General features: G+C 35.8%; 1 protein-coding gene across 4 annotated transcripts in view; it reads right to left on the bottom strand.

Annotated features, from left to right (window-relative positions):
- The window catches only part of LOC110787123 (probable cyclic nucleotide-gated ion channel 20, chloroplastic), a 28037-nt gene extending 14547 nt beyond the window's left edge, over nucleotides 1-13490 (bottom strand). Inside the window, exons 1-5 of one of the 4 annotated variants that reach the window (XM_021991693.2) lie at nucleotides 13307-13490; nucleotides 11148-11655; nucleotides 6138-6329; nucleotides 4334-4432; nucleotides 3456-3593 (exon numbers count right to left, since the gene is read on the bottom strand). In XM_021991693.2, coding sequence (XP_021847385.1) covers nucleotides 3456-3593; nucleotides 4334-4432; nucleotides 6138-6329; nucleotides 11148-11636 — 918 coding nt within the window. In that variant the 5' untranslated portion in view covers nucleotides 11637-11655; nucleotides 13307-13490. The remainder of the gene's footprint in view (nucleotides 1-3455; nucleotides 3594-4333; nucleotides 4433-6137; nucleotides 6330-11147; nucleotides 11656-13306) is intronic. The other 3 variants (XM_021991692.2, XM_056836861.1, XM_056836860.1) reach the window with 3 other exon arrangements.
- Nucleotides 13491-17376: the final 3886 nt, after the last annotated feature.

The following is a 17376-nucleotide window of genomic DNA, read 5'->3' as shown; positions in this document are numbered from 1 at the left end:
AGGAGGTTTGTTATTTCATTTTTTGAATGACTAATACAATGACTTATTACATGTATATATATGCTACACTTACAGATCAAAGTAACGACTTATCTAACTACTTAAGACTAACTAAATTCAGAAGAATCTCAGCTAAGCTCCCCTAACACTTTAAGATCAAAGAAAATTAGATTTGATGAACAACCATTATAGAGGATTCAGTTATGTAAATTGAACGTAACTTTTTACTCAAATCAAAAAAATTGCAACATACCATAAGAAAGAGCTTGAAAAATAATTTAAAACAAGATCCATTTATGACATTTGTATAAGTTTAAAAGTTATACATAGGTTTTGACCCAACTTAAACGCATATGATTATATAATTCTTATGCAATTTATCTATGTATGAAGGATTTTTTTTTTTTTTTTGAAGCATAGGAAGTGCCATCAAGACATAAAACTTTGTGCAAAGCTTGGTGTGACATTTAAATTGGGAAGGAGGAAGTAGTTTGAGAGGATGTAATTCTTTTCGCACACTTGCTGTTTAGAAAGAGTCTACAAGGTAAAAAGAGGGGCTTGCTAACATTTAGTAAATGTTGGATGTGTGCCCTTCACTTTATTGTAGATCTGAACCCACATACTTTGTTCTTTACAGCTTACTCACAATCTATTGTCCCAATGAAGGTTTAAACTTCTCCATGGCCTGTAATTTGAAGAGGCATAACACTTAAAAACATCAACTTCGAAAACCAAATAAATCCCTCGGACATTTGTGTCATGTGCCATGAGCCAGGAAATTGATTAATCTAAGAATAATATTTCTTACTCTAAGAGCGGGCCACCTTCCTATAGAACTAAATTACGCAATTTGTGGGAAGGGGGGTGAGCAGTGTGCTTGTTCATGGTCTATAATATGCATTTGTAGTGGAGTTATACCACGGGTTAGTTTTATGAATCTATCATTTATCTAAACTTATTTTTCCTGAACTAAACTTATGAGAACTTAATTAAGTTGGTAAATTGAACTTCGGTAGTTTGGTAAACCTTATTTTCCTTGTACTTCAAGTTATTTGAACGTATTTTTCCTGAATTTAGTGGAAATAAGGTCAACAAAACATAGCCAAGTTTTAGGAAGAGTAAAGGAGGAAGATAATATAGAGCTTCGCATATTAGTCCATCACTCTATCTATAATACCCCGGACTTTTCGATATTTTCTAATAAATTATTTTGGTAATTTTATAATTAAAATAAAGGTTTTAATGAGTTTTAACTAAAAGAAACTAAAATTATATTTTCAGATTTATTTTATAAATTTTCTGAAATTAGTCTTCTAGTTAAACCCTAATACCCTAAGTATATATATACCCTAAAACCTCACAAAAAAAAATCTTGTATTACATTAACTCATAATAACCCCTCCTCTCAATCATCTATGCCGTCGTCACCGTAACATTATCAACCCCTTCTTCTTGGTATGTAAGTATGGATATCACCTTCAAGCTTTGCACTTTTGAAATCTAACTTTGAGTTTTGGGTTTTCTTGTCACTTCAATTTGACATTCATTGTTGACAGTTGGGGGGTGGGGGATTGTTTTAACTTATGATCTAACCTTGTTTTGGACTTTTCTCTCGTTTTCTTTTTAGACTGAATTCATATGACAATGGTGTGCATTGATTAATAAAAAAAAAGTTGCTTTATTCTTGTTAAATACTCACTAAATTGTTTCCTAACAATTAGCGTATTGGCGAGCACCATTAGACTACTTTGTGTTTATTTTCTCTAACTATTATAGATTAATTTAGGTTAGGCAAATGTTACGGACTAATTTAGGTTTATTTGTTTTTTTATATAATCGTAGACGGATCTTAGGAAACACGCAAGGTGATAACTAGTACGGAGTTCGCGCACGCAAGGTAATTTTCAATGTCCATCACCCTTAGATCCCGTTAGTAAAAATATTTTGGACATATCTATGTGTTATTATGTGATAGGGAGATCAAGTGTTGTATATATGGGCTATTTGAGTTTATGGGCATGTATAAGATTGGTATTATTATGTAAATTTTATTTGTACTACGATCACTATTTTACTAAATCAAATACCTGAATATATATTTTTGCAAAGTAGATACGAGTTGGTTTTGGTTAACAATGGTTATGGTTTACCGGAGTATAGGCGTATAGCCTTTCGTGATTATTGGAGTTGCATCAATACATTAAAGTGATGATATAATAATCGACTATTTGTGTAATTGCGATTCTGGTTATGTGAATACTTGAACTATATGCTTTAATCTTATTAAATTACTAATAACGTAAAATGTAAAAGCACGTAAGGGTAAGGAACAGGTTGTCCTGCTAGATGTTGTTCTATCGGTGCACTTTAGTGGGGACCCGTTAGGCTTCTAGTAGGTTTTGCTTAGTCTTCCTCCTAATTATATTGATGTGCGGTCGCGGAGACCCATAATTAATTAGTGAGGGGTGTGCACACTAGGGACACTATGTACTCATCTTACCTTGGGCCATTTTCAAGGGTTACGCGCGACCCTTAGCGTTCTTTTTCCCTCACTTAGTTAATATTGATCTTTATGTGATAAGCTTACTAATGAAGTTATAAAATTGATACTTGTTGTTAATTTACTTAGTTTATATACTCAAACATTTTCGAACTAAAATATTTATTTTACGGGATGGAGTTGGATTTACTCAGTTTATCTGATTTTTTGAAGTTCGTCTCTCTTGTCTCTTCCTATTTATTTTTGCAGGTTGGTATAGGTATTTGGCTACAAGTGAGGAGACGCTTAGAATAACCACCCTAGTCAAGAGACAATTTCTATTTCAGTTTAAGTTGGATTTTGTTATTTATTTTATGGGAATTGGTTGTAATATTTTATGGGTCACCTTTTAGACCACTTAGTTAATTCTGACTTTAATGGTTTTAAATTGTTTTGTTGCTTTGCATTTATTTTCTATTGAGAACAAATGTAGCAGTGACACTCCCAAGGTTTGGACGATGGTTTTATGAAATAAAAAAACAGGGTTTTATGAAATAAAAAACAGGGTTGTATGAAATAAAAACAGGGTTTTGATTATATAAAGGTTTAAATTTTTGGGGTGTTACACTATCCTTTCAATGGTATAGGTCAGTAAAAGAATGTCAGCATATTATAAGAATAAAGCCACTTTGGCGCTACTTTGTAAATGTCATTGCACGTCAAATTACTTGGATTAAATATTTTCTTGTTCTATAAACATTATGCAATAAGCACGCAAAATAACAGCATGATCCATGGTGTTACTAAGGGAAAAAAACAAATAAAAAGCAAAAAGGACAGTGTCCATCAGCATCTATACCATTCGTAATCTGATCCTAGTACAAGGAAGGCTAATTTTATGTTTAACTCAACAAGGCAAAGCACTCAATTAAAACGTAATTGACAACATAAGCGTGCAAGAAGAAGAAAACCTTACTTGAGGAATGGGCAGCGCTGCAAAGAAGTCAATAAAAAAGAATCCAGTCACATAATTGAGGGCAATTTTGCTTGGCAGATCAACCAAGACTCCAGTACCAACCACCCTAGATTCAGGAGCAACATAAGCCAGCCTAAACTGTCATTGAGTACAGCAAGTTAGACCTTCAATCTCAGTATATCAATAGAAATATCTATAAGTAAAAACATCCTGTCATGAAGCTACAAAAGTCGAAAAGAAAAAAGACATCTGGCCTTCATAATCACATGTATTGTTAAGTAAATCCATCCCTTTGTCAAGTTATTTGGACTAATTTTTTATTCTTTACCTTGGTGGCGGAATTGATGGTTGTTTTGCTTATTCAAGGTCTCAATACTATTACTACCAATACTTTGTTTTCTACTTTACTATGTTGAGCTTCTCGTCAGCTTTATTGTTTGGATATTTGAGCCATCATGGTGGTGATCCTATGAAGCTTGTCAGTGGCAGAATTCTGGCGTATTGGTGATTTTCCTGACTGGGATTCATTAGGTTCATATTCACCAGCATGAGCACCTCCTAGAAATAATGTTATGTCTCACGAGGAAACCTAGCTCTAAAATGAAAGAGAAAAAAGATGATAAGGAGAACATTCAAAACAACACATGTTGTTCTACTTGTCTTGGTATATAACGCGTATATTTAATGTGCGAACATATTAACATCTACTAGCGAATCAAAATGACATATAAATTGGACTATATATTGAACTTATACTTTGAGTATGAATATGTTTTCACCAAGTCACTTCCCACGAAAATATAGTGTAGACAATATATGTTGGAAATTCAGTGAGAAATCATAGACAATTCTTTAGAATGAAAATTTGAACTATTTACCTGAAGAAAGATATGAAATATGTAAATCATGTCTGTTAAACTTCTGAAAACTACCAATGTGGTTGACACGGCCTTGTCCATGACTATGCACTTTGACTCCTAAAATGGGAAGAAATTAAATCATTATAGTCTTGGACTATTATAAAAACCCCTTAAATACGACATAATAAATCTTATATTACGACACAGGTTAATATGATCAATTCATTAATTCAGGTGAGATTTCAAATCCCCATATGATAGTTGCAAGGAAAAAATGAATAGAATCATAAATTTTGGAGTTTAGGAGATAGCTACATGCACAAGGGATAAACACAACCTACATGGATTCTCACATAATTATGAATGGATTGGTCCTTGAAGACACTTTATTGTTAGAATTATGACACTAATTATGCAACCATAAGGAGATTCTTTTATTTTTCTTGATAAAAACCCATAGGAAGATTGATACATGAAATAATCCAATTCATTCAATTCAAAATTACCACAACTTACTTTTAGACAGTTCACCATCTATTCTTTGAGTGCCACTTCAGTACTGAATGCAGGAAGTATGTTAGGAAGTATATTATGCAGTGGCTGGGTTTTCACTCTAGCAGGAACTCTCTCTCTCCTTTATTGTCTTGGGTTCAGAAATACTGTAAAACAAAAGTTAGAAAAACAATGACCTTTACTGCTGTAGCCAGTTTGGTTTACAACATCGGGAAAGCTAGGAACACAGCTGTTTGATTGTCTACAGTTCCTACTGTCAAGCACACTACCAAGCAAATTCAGTTTGAGGTCAAACATAGAGTGCTAAGTCAGTTAAGTACAAAGCCTGTACTAGAGATAGGGATTGGATACAAAGTTTATAAGTGTTGTCCTCCCATAGGGTTTTTAGGCTAGTGTTCTAGCCTTCTGTTGTTTGGCTTGGTCAGTTTTGGTTGTCCTCCCCTTGGTTGTAAAACTGTTTGATGTGCTATACTATATTCTCTCTTGCTTGCCAAAAAAAAAAAACAAATTTATCCCTAAATTAATATCAAGAGTATAACTTAAGTTAAATACTTCCTCCGTTCCGTAAATATCGCACCATTTCGTTTTTTACACTATTCACACTATGACTTTGGCCATTTGTTGTGCTTCATACGTAAGAAAATTGTAAATATCAATTTTTTACAGTTTTTACTTACACGCAATTTGAGATACTAAAAGTCAAGGTAATGTGTTAGATAAGTAAAAGTCAACCATGGTGCGATATTTAAGGAACGAATAAAGTATCAATAATTATAATACTGCTTATGTAACTTGATTTTTTGACACTTACAACGGATATCACAAATTGGTTCACACATTTGTTTGGGTTAAAAAACACCTTTTTCATTCATTTACATACCCTTGGGTACAAATCTCAATTAATGTTTCCCTTCTTTTCTCCTCCCACCCCCTACCCACCCTTTTTCACATTTTATAAGATTTTATTTTTATTTAGAAAAGTATCCCATGTAAGTGATGTAACCCTGTAATTTATCCTTTTGTTGTAACCCCACGTTTGCATCCTTTCAATAATAACACCCAAGTTGGAAAACCTCATGAAACTTAACGGAATAGCTTATGGTAAGCTAGGGGGACATATCACTAGCAGAACAAACCATGTGAAACCTCATTGTGCTTCAGATGTGTAAAATTGGCAGCATATTGGTTCCTTGTACACCTTGTATGCATGCAACATCCATGTTTATGCACAAAAATAGACACTTGATAGACATAAGAAATGGGGACGGAGGAAGGAGATGAAAGAGAGGAGGTTAAAGGGGGGACTTACCTCTAATACCGCTAGCACAAAAAAGAACAATGGATCAATGAAAATCGAAATAAGGCAAGAGATGACAAAAAACTTGTTCCACTTCTGAATAACTCGGGCGTGAGGATTCATGACTCCTGGGATATATGAGTACAGAAAAGAACAAAATCTCTTGGCCCATCCTTTGGCGTCTCCATAGAGTACATTGTGGAACTGCAAACAATAAAACAAAAATATAAATTGACAAATTAATCACACAAAACGGTATGGACAGATTTGAGGCGACTTTGCCAAGAATTGGGAACTAATTAGCTTGATGAGTGCAATTTGAAGGAAGTTGTAAAAATCAAGCAAGAGCATGCATATTTGCTTGTATAAGAACAGAACAGATTATGACCAAACTACAAGGAGACTCAAAACTTTTCCCAACTTATTGGATCAAAAGTTAATCACAACAATTACATTAGGCTAACTTTCTAGCCAAAGGAGGGAATTGCTAAATGTGGCCTCTCTCTTTTTTTTTAAATGTTATTGGATCTCATTTCCATCTCGGTGTGATAAAAACCACAAATTTCTCTTAATTCGACAAATGTGCTAGTAAAGGAATAATAAATTATAAGTGGAAGTGTAGGCTAAACTTGGAACTATCCTTTTTAAAACAAAAATGCAGAAGGAATATATGTCTAAGTGGTGGTGGTGGTACCAATCTTGTTCTAATAATATATGCAAAAGAGAACATAATAGCTTTGAAAACTATAAAAAAATACTAGATTAACAGAAACATAATAATTCTATCTAAAGTTTAGAAAAACTAATAAAAAAAACCTAGAAAGCCTTAGATAAGCAAAATACAAGTAAAGAAAGGTTGGATTCTAACATCCTCCCCAACTTAAGGTTTACAATAGACTAAATTCTGCAATTTTTGTTGTGTCGTTGATTGATAACGGTTCCAGGAGTCTTCTTGAATCCGGTTGTCTCTTAGTTGTTGGGTGAACTTTTGCGGAAGTCTTGTAGAGTGCTTCTTTTTGGAGTTGATGGTTCTTATGAATCCACATCTTCCTTGTTTCTGGTTTCTTGCTTGGTATGGCTAGACGTGGCTTTCGTCTTGTTTCTGATGCAAGGTTACTTTTGGAATGTTGACTTCTTTGGGGCTCCATCACTCGCATTGTTGTGTCTGTTGTGCAAGGGGGTTTCTAAGATGTTGCCTTCATCGCTCGCATTGCCGAAAGGTATTGGCCCTTCTCTTTTGCGTCTGTGGTGGTACATGCACTACTGACGAGACAAGTGTGTGCACCTGGTACAAGCAAAGAATTCAAGTGTGGCATTACAATTGTTTTGCCAGTGCGGAGGAACTCTAATCCGATCACAAGGTTGAAGTCGTCTATGTGCAGTGAATTTCATTTTTCATTCCCGGTCTTCCACCCTTTGTGGCCACCTGTTTTACCACATAATGAATCAGCCTGCCTTTAGAGTTGACATTAGAGTTGACAGATTTAATGTTACCACCTTCTTCCTTGAGGACCAACCCCAATCTTCGGGCTTCTGTTTCGGTGACAAAGTTATGAGAGGCGCCGGTATGTATCAGGGCTCGAACTTTCGTCCCATCCGCTACAAGATCCACAAACATTAGGTTTGTAGAGCGTTATTCTGTCTTTGGGGATTCTTTCCCCATTGCATAGATCATATAACGACACCCATCCTCTCGGGCTCTTCATCATCATTGCATGCTTCTTCTTCGGTTTCTTTCGGGATTTCTTCTATGGACATAGCCGACAACTTTCTTTGCAGGTTGTCGATTTTCCCTTTGTGCTTGCACTCCCACCATTCGTCTAGGCCTCGACGTAGCAAGCAGTTAATCCTGCTAATGTTTTCCAAGCACGTGCCGACTTTGGATTCTCTTGTTAATTGGGAATGTGGCGACCGAGATTTCTACGAGTCACCTCCCCCATTTCCTTTCTTGAATCCCCCGACTGAGCTTGGACGAGACATTTGAGTCATCTCTTGGGCTCTTAGGTGAGCTTAGAGTCGGGCCTCCAAACTTGTAGGTGTCCCCTTGCTTCTTCTTCCGAGCGATTGCCCTTCCCTGCGGGGTAGTCCATTAATCGCTCTGCAGCAGTCACAACGGCCGAGAGGGTGTCAACCTTCGTCTACGGAACGTCACGATGCGCCCATTCCTTTAACCCGTGAACGAAGTTGAACAACCGATCCATCTCATTCATGTAGCGGGGGTCTAACATGCAAGTCGAGTATTCTTTCACATAGTCATGTATGGAGCCTTCGTGCAGATCTCCTGCAACTTCAATTCGTGTTGTGAAATCGGTGTTCTCATGGAGAACTGTTCTTTGAGTTCTTTGTTGAACTCCTCCCATGTGTCTATCTTGATCTTCTCAGTTTCGATGTCAATGTGCTTTTTGCGCCACCGTAGCTTCCCATCCATGTCGTAGTATCCACCTTTAAATCGTCACTCAGCTGACAAATTCTGAAATACCGATCCATGTCGAAGAGGACATTATACTTCTTTCGAGTCTCTAGCACCGTTGTAGTCCCTCATGGCTTTGGGGGTTTGAATTTCATTGCACCACCTCCACCGGAGTCTCTTCATGCAGTGCGCATGAGTGTCGCACACTTATCTAGTGCCTCGTTAGCTTGCCTTGAACAAAGCTAAGTTGTTCATGAAGCACCTCTTTCTCTTACATGAGCTTGTCGACCGCATTCTCTAGTCTATCAATTTCTTTGCTTGGCTTCCTCGGGTCGGGTCCAGCTCTCTAATTGGGTAGTGCTCTCTAGACAGGCTAGTCTTTCTTCGATTGTCTCCCTCTCGGTCTACTTACTAAGGTCTCTTAATGCTAGATTTGAACCTAGGTTCTTATACCAACTGCCAGAATTCGAGTGTTTTAACATCGGATCGTGCGGTGTGCTCTTGTCCTCTTTTCTATGGGGCGGGAAGGGCGTAAGCCTTGTGCGGAAAGTATATCTCAAGACTCGTGGGGCATGACCGGGTGCTTGATTCAGAATAGGCATTCTTGCCTAATGGCGACAAGAGCGAGGATCAAGGTTCGATCGAGCCCTTGTGTGCGCACAGCAGGCACAAGCGGCGCCGACAACAATAATGTATATGTTTTGGGAGACTTTGTTGATTCTGGAAAGCTTAAGAACGAGCAAAAGCACAATATCTATAAGGCTTACAACAACACTAGTAATTAAGCAAGACAACTTCTGATGAGGGGTATTGGTCCATACCCCTCATAGATGTTTATTTTGAGTTAGCTAAAAACTTTCTGTGAACATTGGATTGACAGGAACATAATAATTCTATCTAAAGCCTAGAAAAGTATTAGAAAAGTCCTAGAAAGCCTTTGATAAGCAAAATACAAGTAAAGGAAAGTTGGATTCTAACACTAGGAGTCTAGGACGATCTTTTCAATACTCATTGGACCTTTAAGATTTAAAACGGTTGAAAACCTAGTAGGGAAAGCACAAGAAATTTCATAAACCCCATTTCTACCTGTGCCTCTATCCCCAAGCCTCCTAAGACCCGTCAAAGCGAGAAAACGATAACCTTATCATCGGCAACTACGTGAAAATTTCTGAACTATTAGATCTCAAGAACGATTGACTTAAGGTCACCATTAGCACACGATATTTCTTAACGGCCAAGATCTCTTATCGCATTAGTACTAAACTTTCAAAACTAAGCCACTATTTATTTTTATACTCCCTCCGTCCCGGAATACTCGACCCGGTTTGACCGGCACAGAGTTTAAGGGACTTGAATTGACTTATTTAATTTAATAGGTAGTAGTTGATAGTGGGGTATTATTTTAATGTAGTTAGTGGGATGTGGGTTAAGAGGTGGGGTTGGGGGAGAGTAGGGTTTGAATTTTTAATTATTTTTTGTATGGAGTAGGGGGTAAGTGGGTTAATAGGGGTGGAGTGAGAAATAATATAATATTGTTAGAATATTTCCATTTTTAGAAACAGGTCAAGTATTAAGGGACGACCCGATAAGGAAAACAGGTCAAGTATTCCGGGACGGAGGGAGTAGTAAACATGAGAACTTATACACTAACAGCAAAGTGAGAATACAAACTATAAGGACAAGTTGTCCTTAGACAGAAACAACTACGGAGTAATACAAAACTAAACCACTTCTTATTGAGATGATATAAGTTAAGCATCCGTATATAGAGTTTGGGACAGCCTAATAATTAAAACATAATCTCACATTCAAATAAATAAAAGAGCATATCGCCTACATAGTTAGGAGGAAAGGAACAAAAAACTTGATAACAACTACTTCCTCCATTTCTTTTTTATTTGCAACACTTCGGTTTTTTATCACTATTCACATACTCCTTGTTTTTTGTCTTTGATGATCTATACTAAAATATATTCACGTGCGACCTTGTTAGATTCGTCTTAATGTATATTTTACGAATATTAAAGTTTTATAATTTTAACTTATTGATAATTAAAGATATTAATTTTTCAAGTTATGTATTGACGAGCGTGAAAATCAAAGTGTTGCAAATAAAAATAAATGGACCAATTACATAAAATGTATCTACATGTTGTAGGTTTCCAATGCAGTCAAAAGATGGCATAAATCACTTTTGCAAAGATTTAAATTATAATGGACTAATCAATATCACTCATTAACGTATTTACATTTACAGATATTGTGAAGTAACAAAAGATTGTTGCATTTTACATTAACATACTAAAGTGAACAACCTCTCAGCTTTTAGAGTGATAAGGCTACAAATATTTGAATCCCTAAACCCTACAACTTCCCATATAGCTTCTCAGGCAAAGAAAAACCCAACTTACAACTGTCCAACACTAAATCACTAAAGTTACGAAGAAATTAAGAGGACAAAGATGAGCTCAATAAACGTGGATGCACTGAACCAAAAAAAAAGGAGAAGAAGAAGATAAGATGCATCAAATATCTATCCCCATTGAGAGCTAAAACAATATTAAAAAATAGAGAAGCCATTCAAAATTATTCCAAAGTACATGAGAAACTACCTTTGTATCGAATATATCAGAAGTCCTCCTGTATTTTCCTTGTGGAGGCCTATAGTTGTAATATGAGGGACAAGTTGTACAGTAAGGGTCATTGCACATTCCCAGTTGACCAGATCTCAATAGATGTTCATTTTTCTCATTGTTATTATTTTGCACCCAGTCGTTCTTGATTATACCCTCGTTTGTAGAATACTTATGAGTCAACTGCAATTTTTTTTCTGGGGACTCAGATGTATCACCATATGAATTGTCTGGCTTACTTCTAACATACAATGGACCACTCATCTGTACAAATGAGTTTTTATCAGGACCAGTATGTCCTACAAAGTTACTTTCCCTCCAAGATTCTGCAGAACTCATACGAGCAGACATAGATGCGCTTCGAGTCCGCGAAGAAAAATTATCAGATGAAGAATCTTCCAGCTGACCAAAAAATGGTCGAGGGTTAACAGACAACATTGGTATCTCATCCCTTTCATAAGAATCCATAAGAAAATTACAGAACCTGCTAGATTTCAACAAAAAACAGTCACATGTGTAAACCATAGCGTCTCATATCTTGGGGCAATGTACTAAATTTTTTTTGCAGAAAGTTAAGAAAATTAAAAAGTTATACCAGGAGGAAGTTTTAAGTTTATAGCAAGTAGAGAAATTGACAACTCTACCAGACTTGTAGATTTCTTTTCCTATTACTTGATAGGGTTAAGGCAGTTATCAGCAGTTCAGCACTAGGACAAGTGAACACTATCTCAACCAGGAAAAAAAAAGGACATAAACATAGCAGTAGCATATTTGGATAAGAAATCATGTCAACTACGAAGAAAGCAGATCCAACTTGTCTCAGTACAAACTATAAAAATAGGGTATTTAAGTAAGTTAGTAAACCAGTTCGATCTGTCCTTTGAAAATTCTGTGACTGTAAGCTTACCCATACATGAAAGACTTATTTTAATTTTTGGAACAAAAACTACAAGTCTGCAAGAGTTATCTCCAAAACACTAAAGGGGGTCAAGGTAGTTAAAAGCAGTTAGACACATGCATCTATTTAGCCTCAGATCCATCTAGGTTTTATTGTACAGTGCTTTTGAGATAATGGTGGATCTGAGTGGCCTGAACATATTAATACTTTATGTTTATTGGGTTGTAAATGGAGCAGTAGGGAGTTCATAAGGGAAAACAGTAAACTTTACTATGAGCATTTTCTACCATGTAATAAAACATCAGTTGTAGCTCATGAAACACAACCTACAATGTTGTGTTTCCTACCATCTTAGCTAGCAAAAGAGTCCACTTCTTCTATGATAGTGAAAGGAAGAAAAAACAAATTTGGGACCAAATGTACCTAGAAGGCCAGAACGCCTATGTTAGACGCTAGGCAAGTCCTTATAAATTCATTATTAATGTTGTATATCATTTTGATATTTTAGTACAAATAGATAGTTTTTGTCGACACGTGACAACTCCCTCCGTCCCTAAACTATAGCCTATAGGCACGCATTTCATTTTCGATTGTCCCAAGATAATAGTCCCAAATTTAATTTATAAAACTTAAAAAGTTTCCATAAATCCATATACCCTTAACGATATTTGAACAATCTAAATAACTGATATTTGAACCCAATTCCTTCAAAACGACTTCCAATAAAATGTGTCTTATTAAGGGACGGAAGGATACTATTATTGTCACAAACTTAACAATTCCGCAACCATAGACACAATCTTGACACACAATAGTACGAGCATGATCCGGAATCTGAATTTCCGCATGGCACGATTCTTACCACACAACATTTCAAGATTTTTCTTTGTTTTATTATTATTTTAAACAAACAAACTTTCTTATTGCCCGTAAAAACAAACAATTCCCAAAATTACGGGACAAGATTAATTGCGATATTTTAATGGAGACAATATTAATCTAATTACTTCGTACTTACTGCAAGAAATAAGTAATTAAGAAACAATAATAACCATTAACGTTAACGACAACCTAACTACAGTTGTCTAAACCAAAAATCAATTCTGCAAATTAATTAACAAGCTAATTAAAAAAAAAAATACAATTTCTGCAAAGTTTCATCTCTAATTACACAAAAAAATGCGGAAATTAAACATTAAAGAAGAGATAATGAAATGAAGGGAGATTTGGAGATGAAAACCTGGAGAATTCAGCTGGCTGTGAAAAGGAATGGAATTAGTTTCGAGTTCTGTAACACAGTTTTAAAGAGCACGATTTCTACTGTACTGGGAAATGTAAGAGGGAGAGCCGGAGAGAGGAGGCAATGGTTGTGTTGTTGATGTCTTAATTAGAACTGAATTAAAAAACTAAAAACAGTGTGACTTGACTTAAGGCTGACTATTCTAATATTGGTCAATTTTGAACTGCTCCGAAATGTGGTTGGAATGAATGTCTGGCTACGGAGTACTTTTTACTTTATTTTAACTACGGATCCCTCGACAATAAAATAAACACAAATTCTTATTTACAATGGTTGTACAATAAATATTGTACATCGGAGTAAAAGTTAACTCAAAATGCTTAAAAGTTAAGCTTATATATGTAAAAGTTATCTATTTTTTAGTGATAAATTTTTTCATTTTAATAAAACTTATTTCTTCAAAATCACTAATAAGGTATAAAATTAGAGTAAATTACTTTAAATAATCCTACCTTTTGACGATTTTCTGAAAATAATCCAACATTTGGATTATTATTTAATAATCCAACATTTGCACCCCGTTAACTTTTATTACACCTAACAGGTTACCAACCTGATATAGCAGGTAACCTATATACGTGTCATGCCACAATTCGTTATAGTTTATTTATTTTAAATAAATATTTAATGATTTCTTTTTCTATTTTTTTTCTTTATTCCTTCTGGTTTTTCTTTCTTCTTTCCTTCATCCTAGGACTTCACTTCATGGCATTCCTGAGTTCATGTCCAATTCTGGAAATGTTATGAAATATCTCAAACCACCATTATCATCATCATCATCAAATTCATCATTAAAACCAACAAAATCATCAATTGACAAGATCCCTCCATCAAATTAAACATCTTCCTCACCTTTAAACCCTCTGCTGCACCTCCCTCCACCCAAAAAAAAAAAACCCATCAAAAATTTATTTAGCCCAAATTACAGACAAAGGAACACATTCTTATTACGAATGTCACCCAGGAGGATGCGGGGGTTGAATAGACGGTGAAGAATCCGAAATATCGTTGCAAATCTTTGAATTTGATTTCAAATTTTGGGGATTTACTTGTTGTGGATGAAAGATTTTGGAACGATTTTAGAATGGCAGTTAGATTTTAGTTTGGTCATGGTGTTGGAAAGCATCGAAGAAGATGAGGAGAGACAAAGGGCGAGGGCGACGGAGGGGGAGGATATGGTGGAGGAGGTTGTCGTTAAGGTGGATTACGATGTTGGGGGAGGTGGATGGGAGGTTTTCGAGCTTGCTTTGAAGGCTGGCAGTAGGTGTAGCGGTGGTGGTGCATTTGGGGATGGACTTAAGTTTAAGGATGTTTCCATGGTGGGTTTAATGAAGGAGGAAGAAGGAGACGGAGGAGGTAGGAAAAAAAATATTAAAAAAAAAAAAGTTTACCCTTTTAGCCGGTTTCAAGTTAATTGGGGTCAGTAAAAGTTAATGGAGTACAAAGGTTGGATTATTAAATAATAATCTAAAGGTTAGATTATTATCGGAAAATCTTCAAAAGGTGGGATTATTTAAAGTAATTTTTCCATAAAATTAATCATTTAACCTTTTAAAATGTTTATCTATCAACGTTTATAAAAGTTAATCAAAACTAGGTTAAAGTTAAAAAAAAATGGGTAAAAGTTATCTTGGTGTACAATAAATTTATTGTACACCTTGTGCGCGCAAGACCTTTTGTAAAATAAAAACACAAAAAAAAACACTAAATGAACTATTTTCGAAGTTGCATCGTTATTCAACATCCGCGTTTTTAAAAAACGCCTGTATTTAGAGTAGGAAAATACAATTTTGCCATTTTTAGTGTTCACCTCCTCAGATGATAATAAGTAGTCTTATATACACGATGCATGCTGGAATATATATAAAAATTAAATTTGTGTTATTACACCTAATCACCACAAACAATTGGCAAGAAAAACTATTCAGAAAGTTCGTCTAAAGAAAAATTAGACATCACTTAGTGTCAAAAATTAGAAAAATTATACATCATTTTTAGTGTTCGTCTAAAGAAAAATAAGTAGTCTTAATAACAAAGCGGAAAAACATCTCAGATCCATAATCTCATGCAAATGTATAGATTAAACGAATACATACAATTGACGCGTGTACTCCCACTAGCTTTACGAACACGAACGACAACTCCACTTGTAGTTCCTCTACAATCCACCGACACGTTCAGATCCGCCTTGATTCCGTTAGCTTAGAACTTCCATAAGGAATTTTTCTTTTAGGGAATTATCAACTTTGGAGGCACACAGATCGAGAATTAGGGTTCTTTGTGTCGCTAGGGTTTTATCAAGTGTAGTATGGAAAACTTAGTGTATTAGGTTATTAGAATAACCTAAGGAATATATGTATGCTAACTGACCAAAGCACGAGGGCCATGGCCGCCCAGCACACTCAGACGCACACAGCCCGCACACGGCTGCGCCTTGGGCCGCGCCCAAGCCAGCACGCAGTGCAGCGTTGTTGTTGATGTGTTGCTTGGCCCCAGCGCGCGCATAGCAGGCTAGGTTGTGGGCCTTAGCGCTGCTACCTTGTTGTTGCACCCATGGGCTTGGCGCTTGCGCGCTTGGCCTCGTGGGCCAGCAACTTGCTCGTTCCCTTTTCGTCTTGCGTCTAATGCCTTACGGCTATTATTTATCGTATATTACTTGACGATCCAATGTCGTACGATATGATTATTTGTCCGGCACGGCCTACGAATATACGCAATACGATATACGATCACGATCCAACGTCTTATTGTATATTTACGTTTTCCGAACTAAATTCCCGAATAGCCATTAAATGAATTTTTGATTCGTTTAATCAGGCCATCTATTTATGTCAATGGTGTGACCTTGTAGGTCCAGTCAAGAGTAAGTTGTGAGCCTAATAAGGATTATAACTCACTGATCAGAAACATTGCTCCAACTAGCTGTTCCGATCACTTGATCTTACTGAATTAGTTATTCATAATTAATCTGAACTTTGGTAATAGACTAATGCACCTTGGGTGAAGGACACATTTCCTTAAGTCTCCTATTTCTCCTTTAGATAAGTATTCATTCGCATTCCTTTTTCGCTTAGTGTTACTTGTTGAACATAAGGTAATATCCAAGCCATCCTTATAGGTCCAGAAGTGTTTCTCGGATTACTGAGTTCAACTGTTAAACTTTTACAAAAGGTTAGCCTTAACCATTTTTAGCACGGCCATGCATTTTCACAGCATCTAACTCTCTGAGAGGCCTTGTTACACAACAAAACCATATCCTATTAAAGATAGGAGGACAATTCATTCTTATAATCTATGAACGACTTACTTTGATTCACAATAAGCCTGAATATTGCTTTTATAGTCTCCTTTTATGGTGCAACGTTTAGCGAGCATCAAAGCGAACTAATCACCAAACAAGTAATCATAATTACTCATGTGTTGAGGAATTGTTCTAATAACCATTAATGAAAACGACTTAACATGACTTTAATCTCTTAAAGTGTTTTCTCATGGTCAATCCGATACGAATTCAATAAGTACCCGTGCAAAAGATTTCCGACATCCAAGTCCATCTAGTTCAAGAATCTGAACTATAAATCTACCTGCAATCTTATACTCATTAGTTATTGGTCGTCCAACCATTCAATGACCTGGATTAGGGATCATTTGTTACTTCAATATTCAAGTTTACTTATTGGTGTTTCTTTATCAAAGAATCCAATCTTGATATCCCATTCGAATGTTTTGAATCACTTGGACTTCATAATTTAATACTAAACCAAAATTAACATAATTTAATACTAAACCAAAATTAAATGAATATGAAAATAGAATTTCATAAATATGAGATGGTTACCAATTGTTTTAAACATAGATCCAACAAATGTTCTAAAACAAAACTAAGAAAATCATAGTCATTCTCCAATATGCTTGATTCCCATGGTTGCTACATGTGCGTTGTGCTTCACTTGTGGAAAAGGTTTAGTTAATGGATCCGTGACTTTGTCGTCTGTTCCAACCTTGTAAAT

The sequence above is a fragment of the Spinacia oleracea genome, chromosome 2, assembly GCF_020520425.1.
Source record: "Spinacia oleracea cultivar Varoflay chromosome 2, BTI_SOV_V1, whole genome shotgun sequence".
Lineage (NCBI taxonomy): Eukaryota > Viridiplantae > Streptophyta > Magnoliopsida > Caryophyllales > Amaranthaceae > Spinacia > Spinacia oleracea.
The sequence above is the reverse complement of the archived record's forward strand: the minus strand, read 5'-3'. Positions and strand labels throughout refer to the sequence as shown.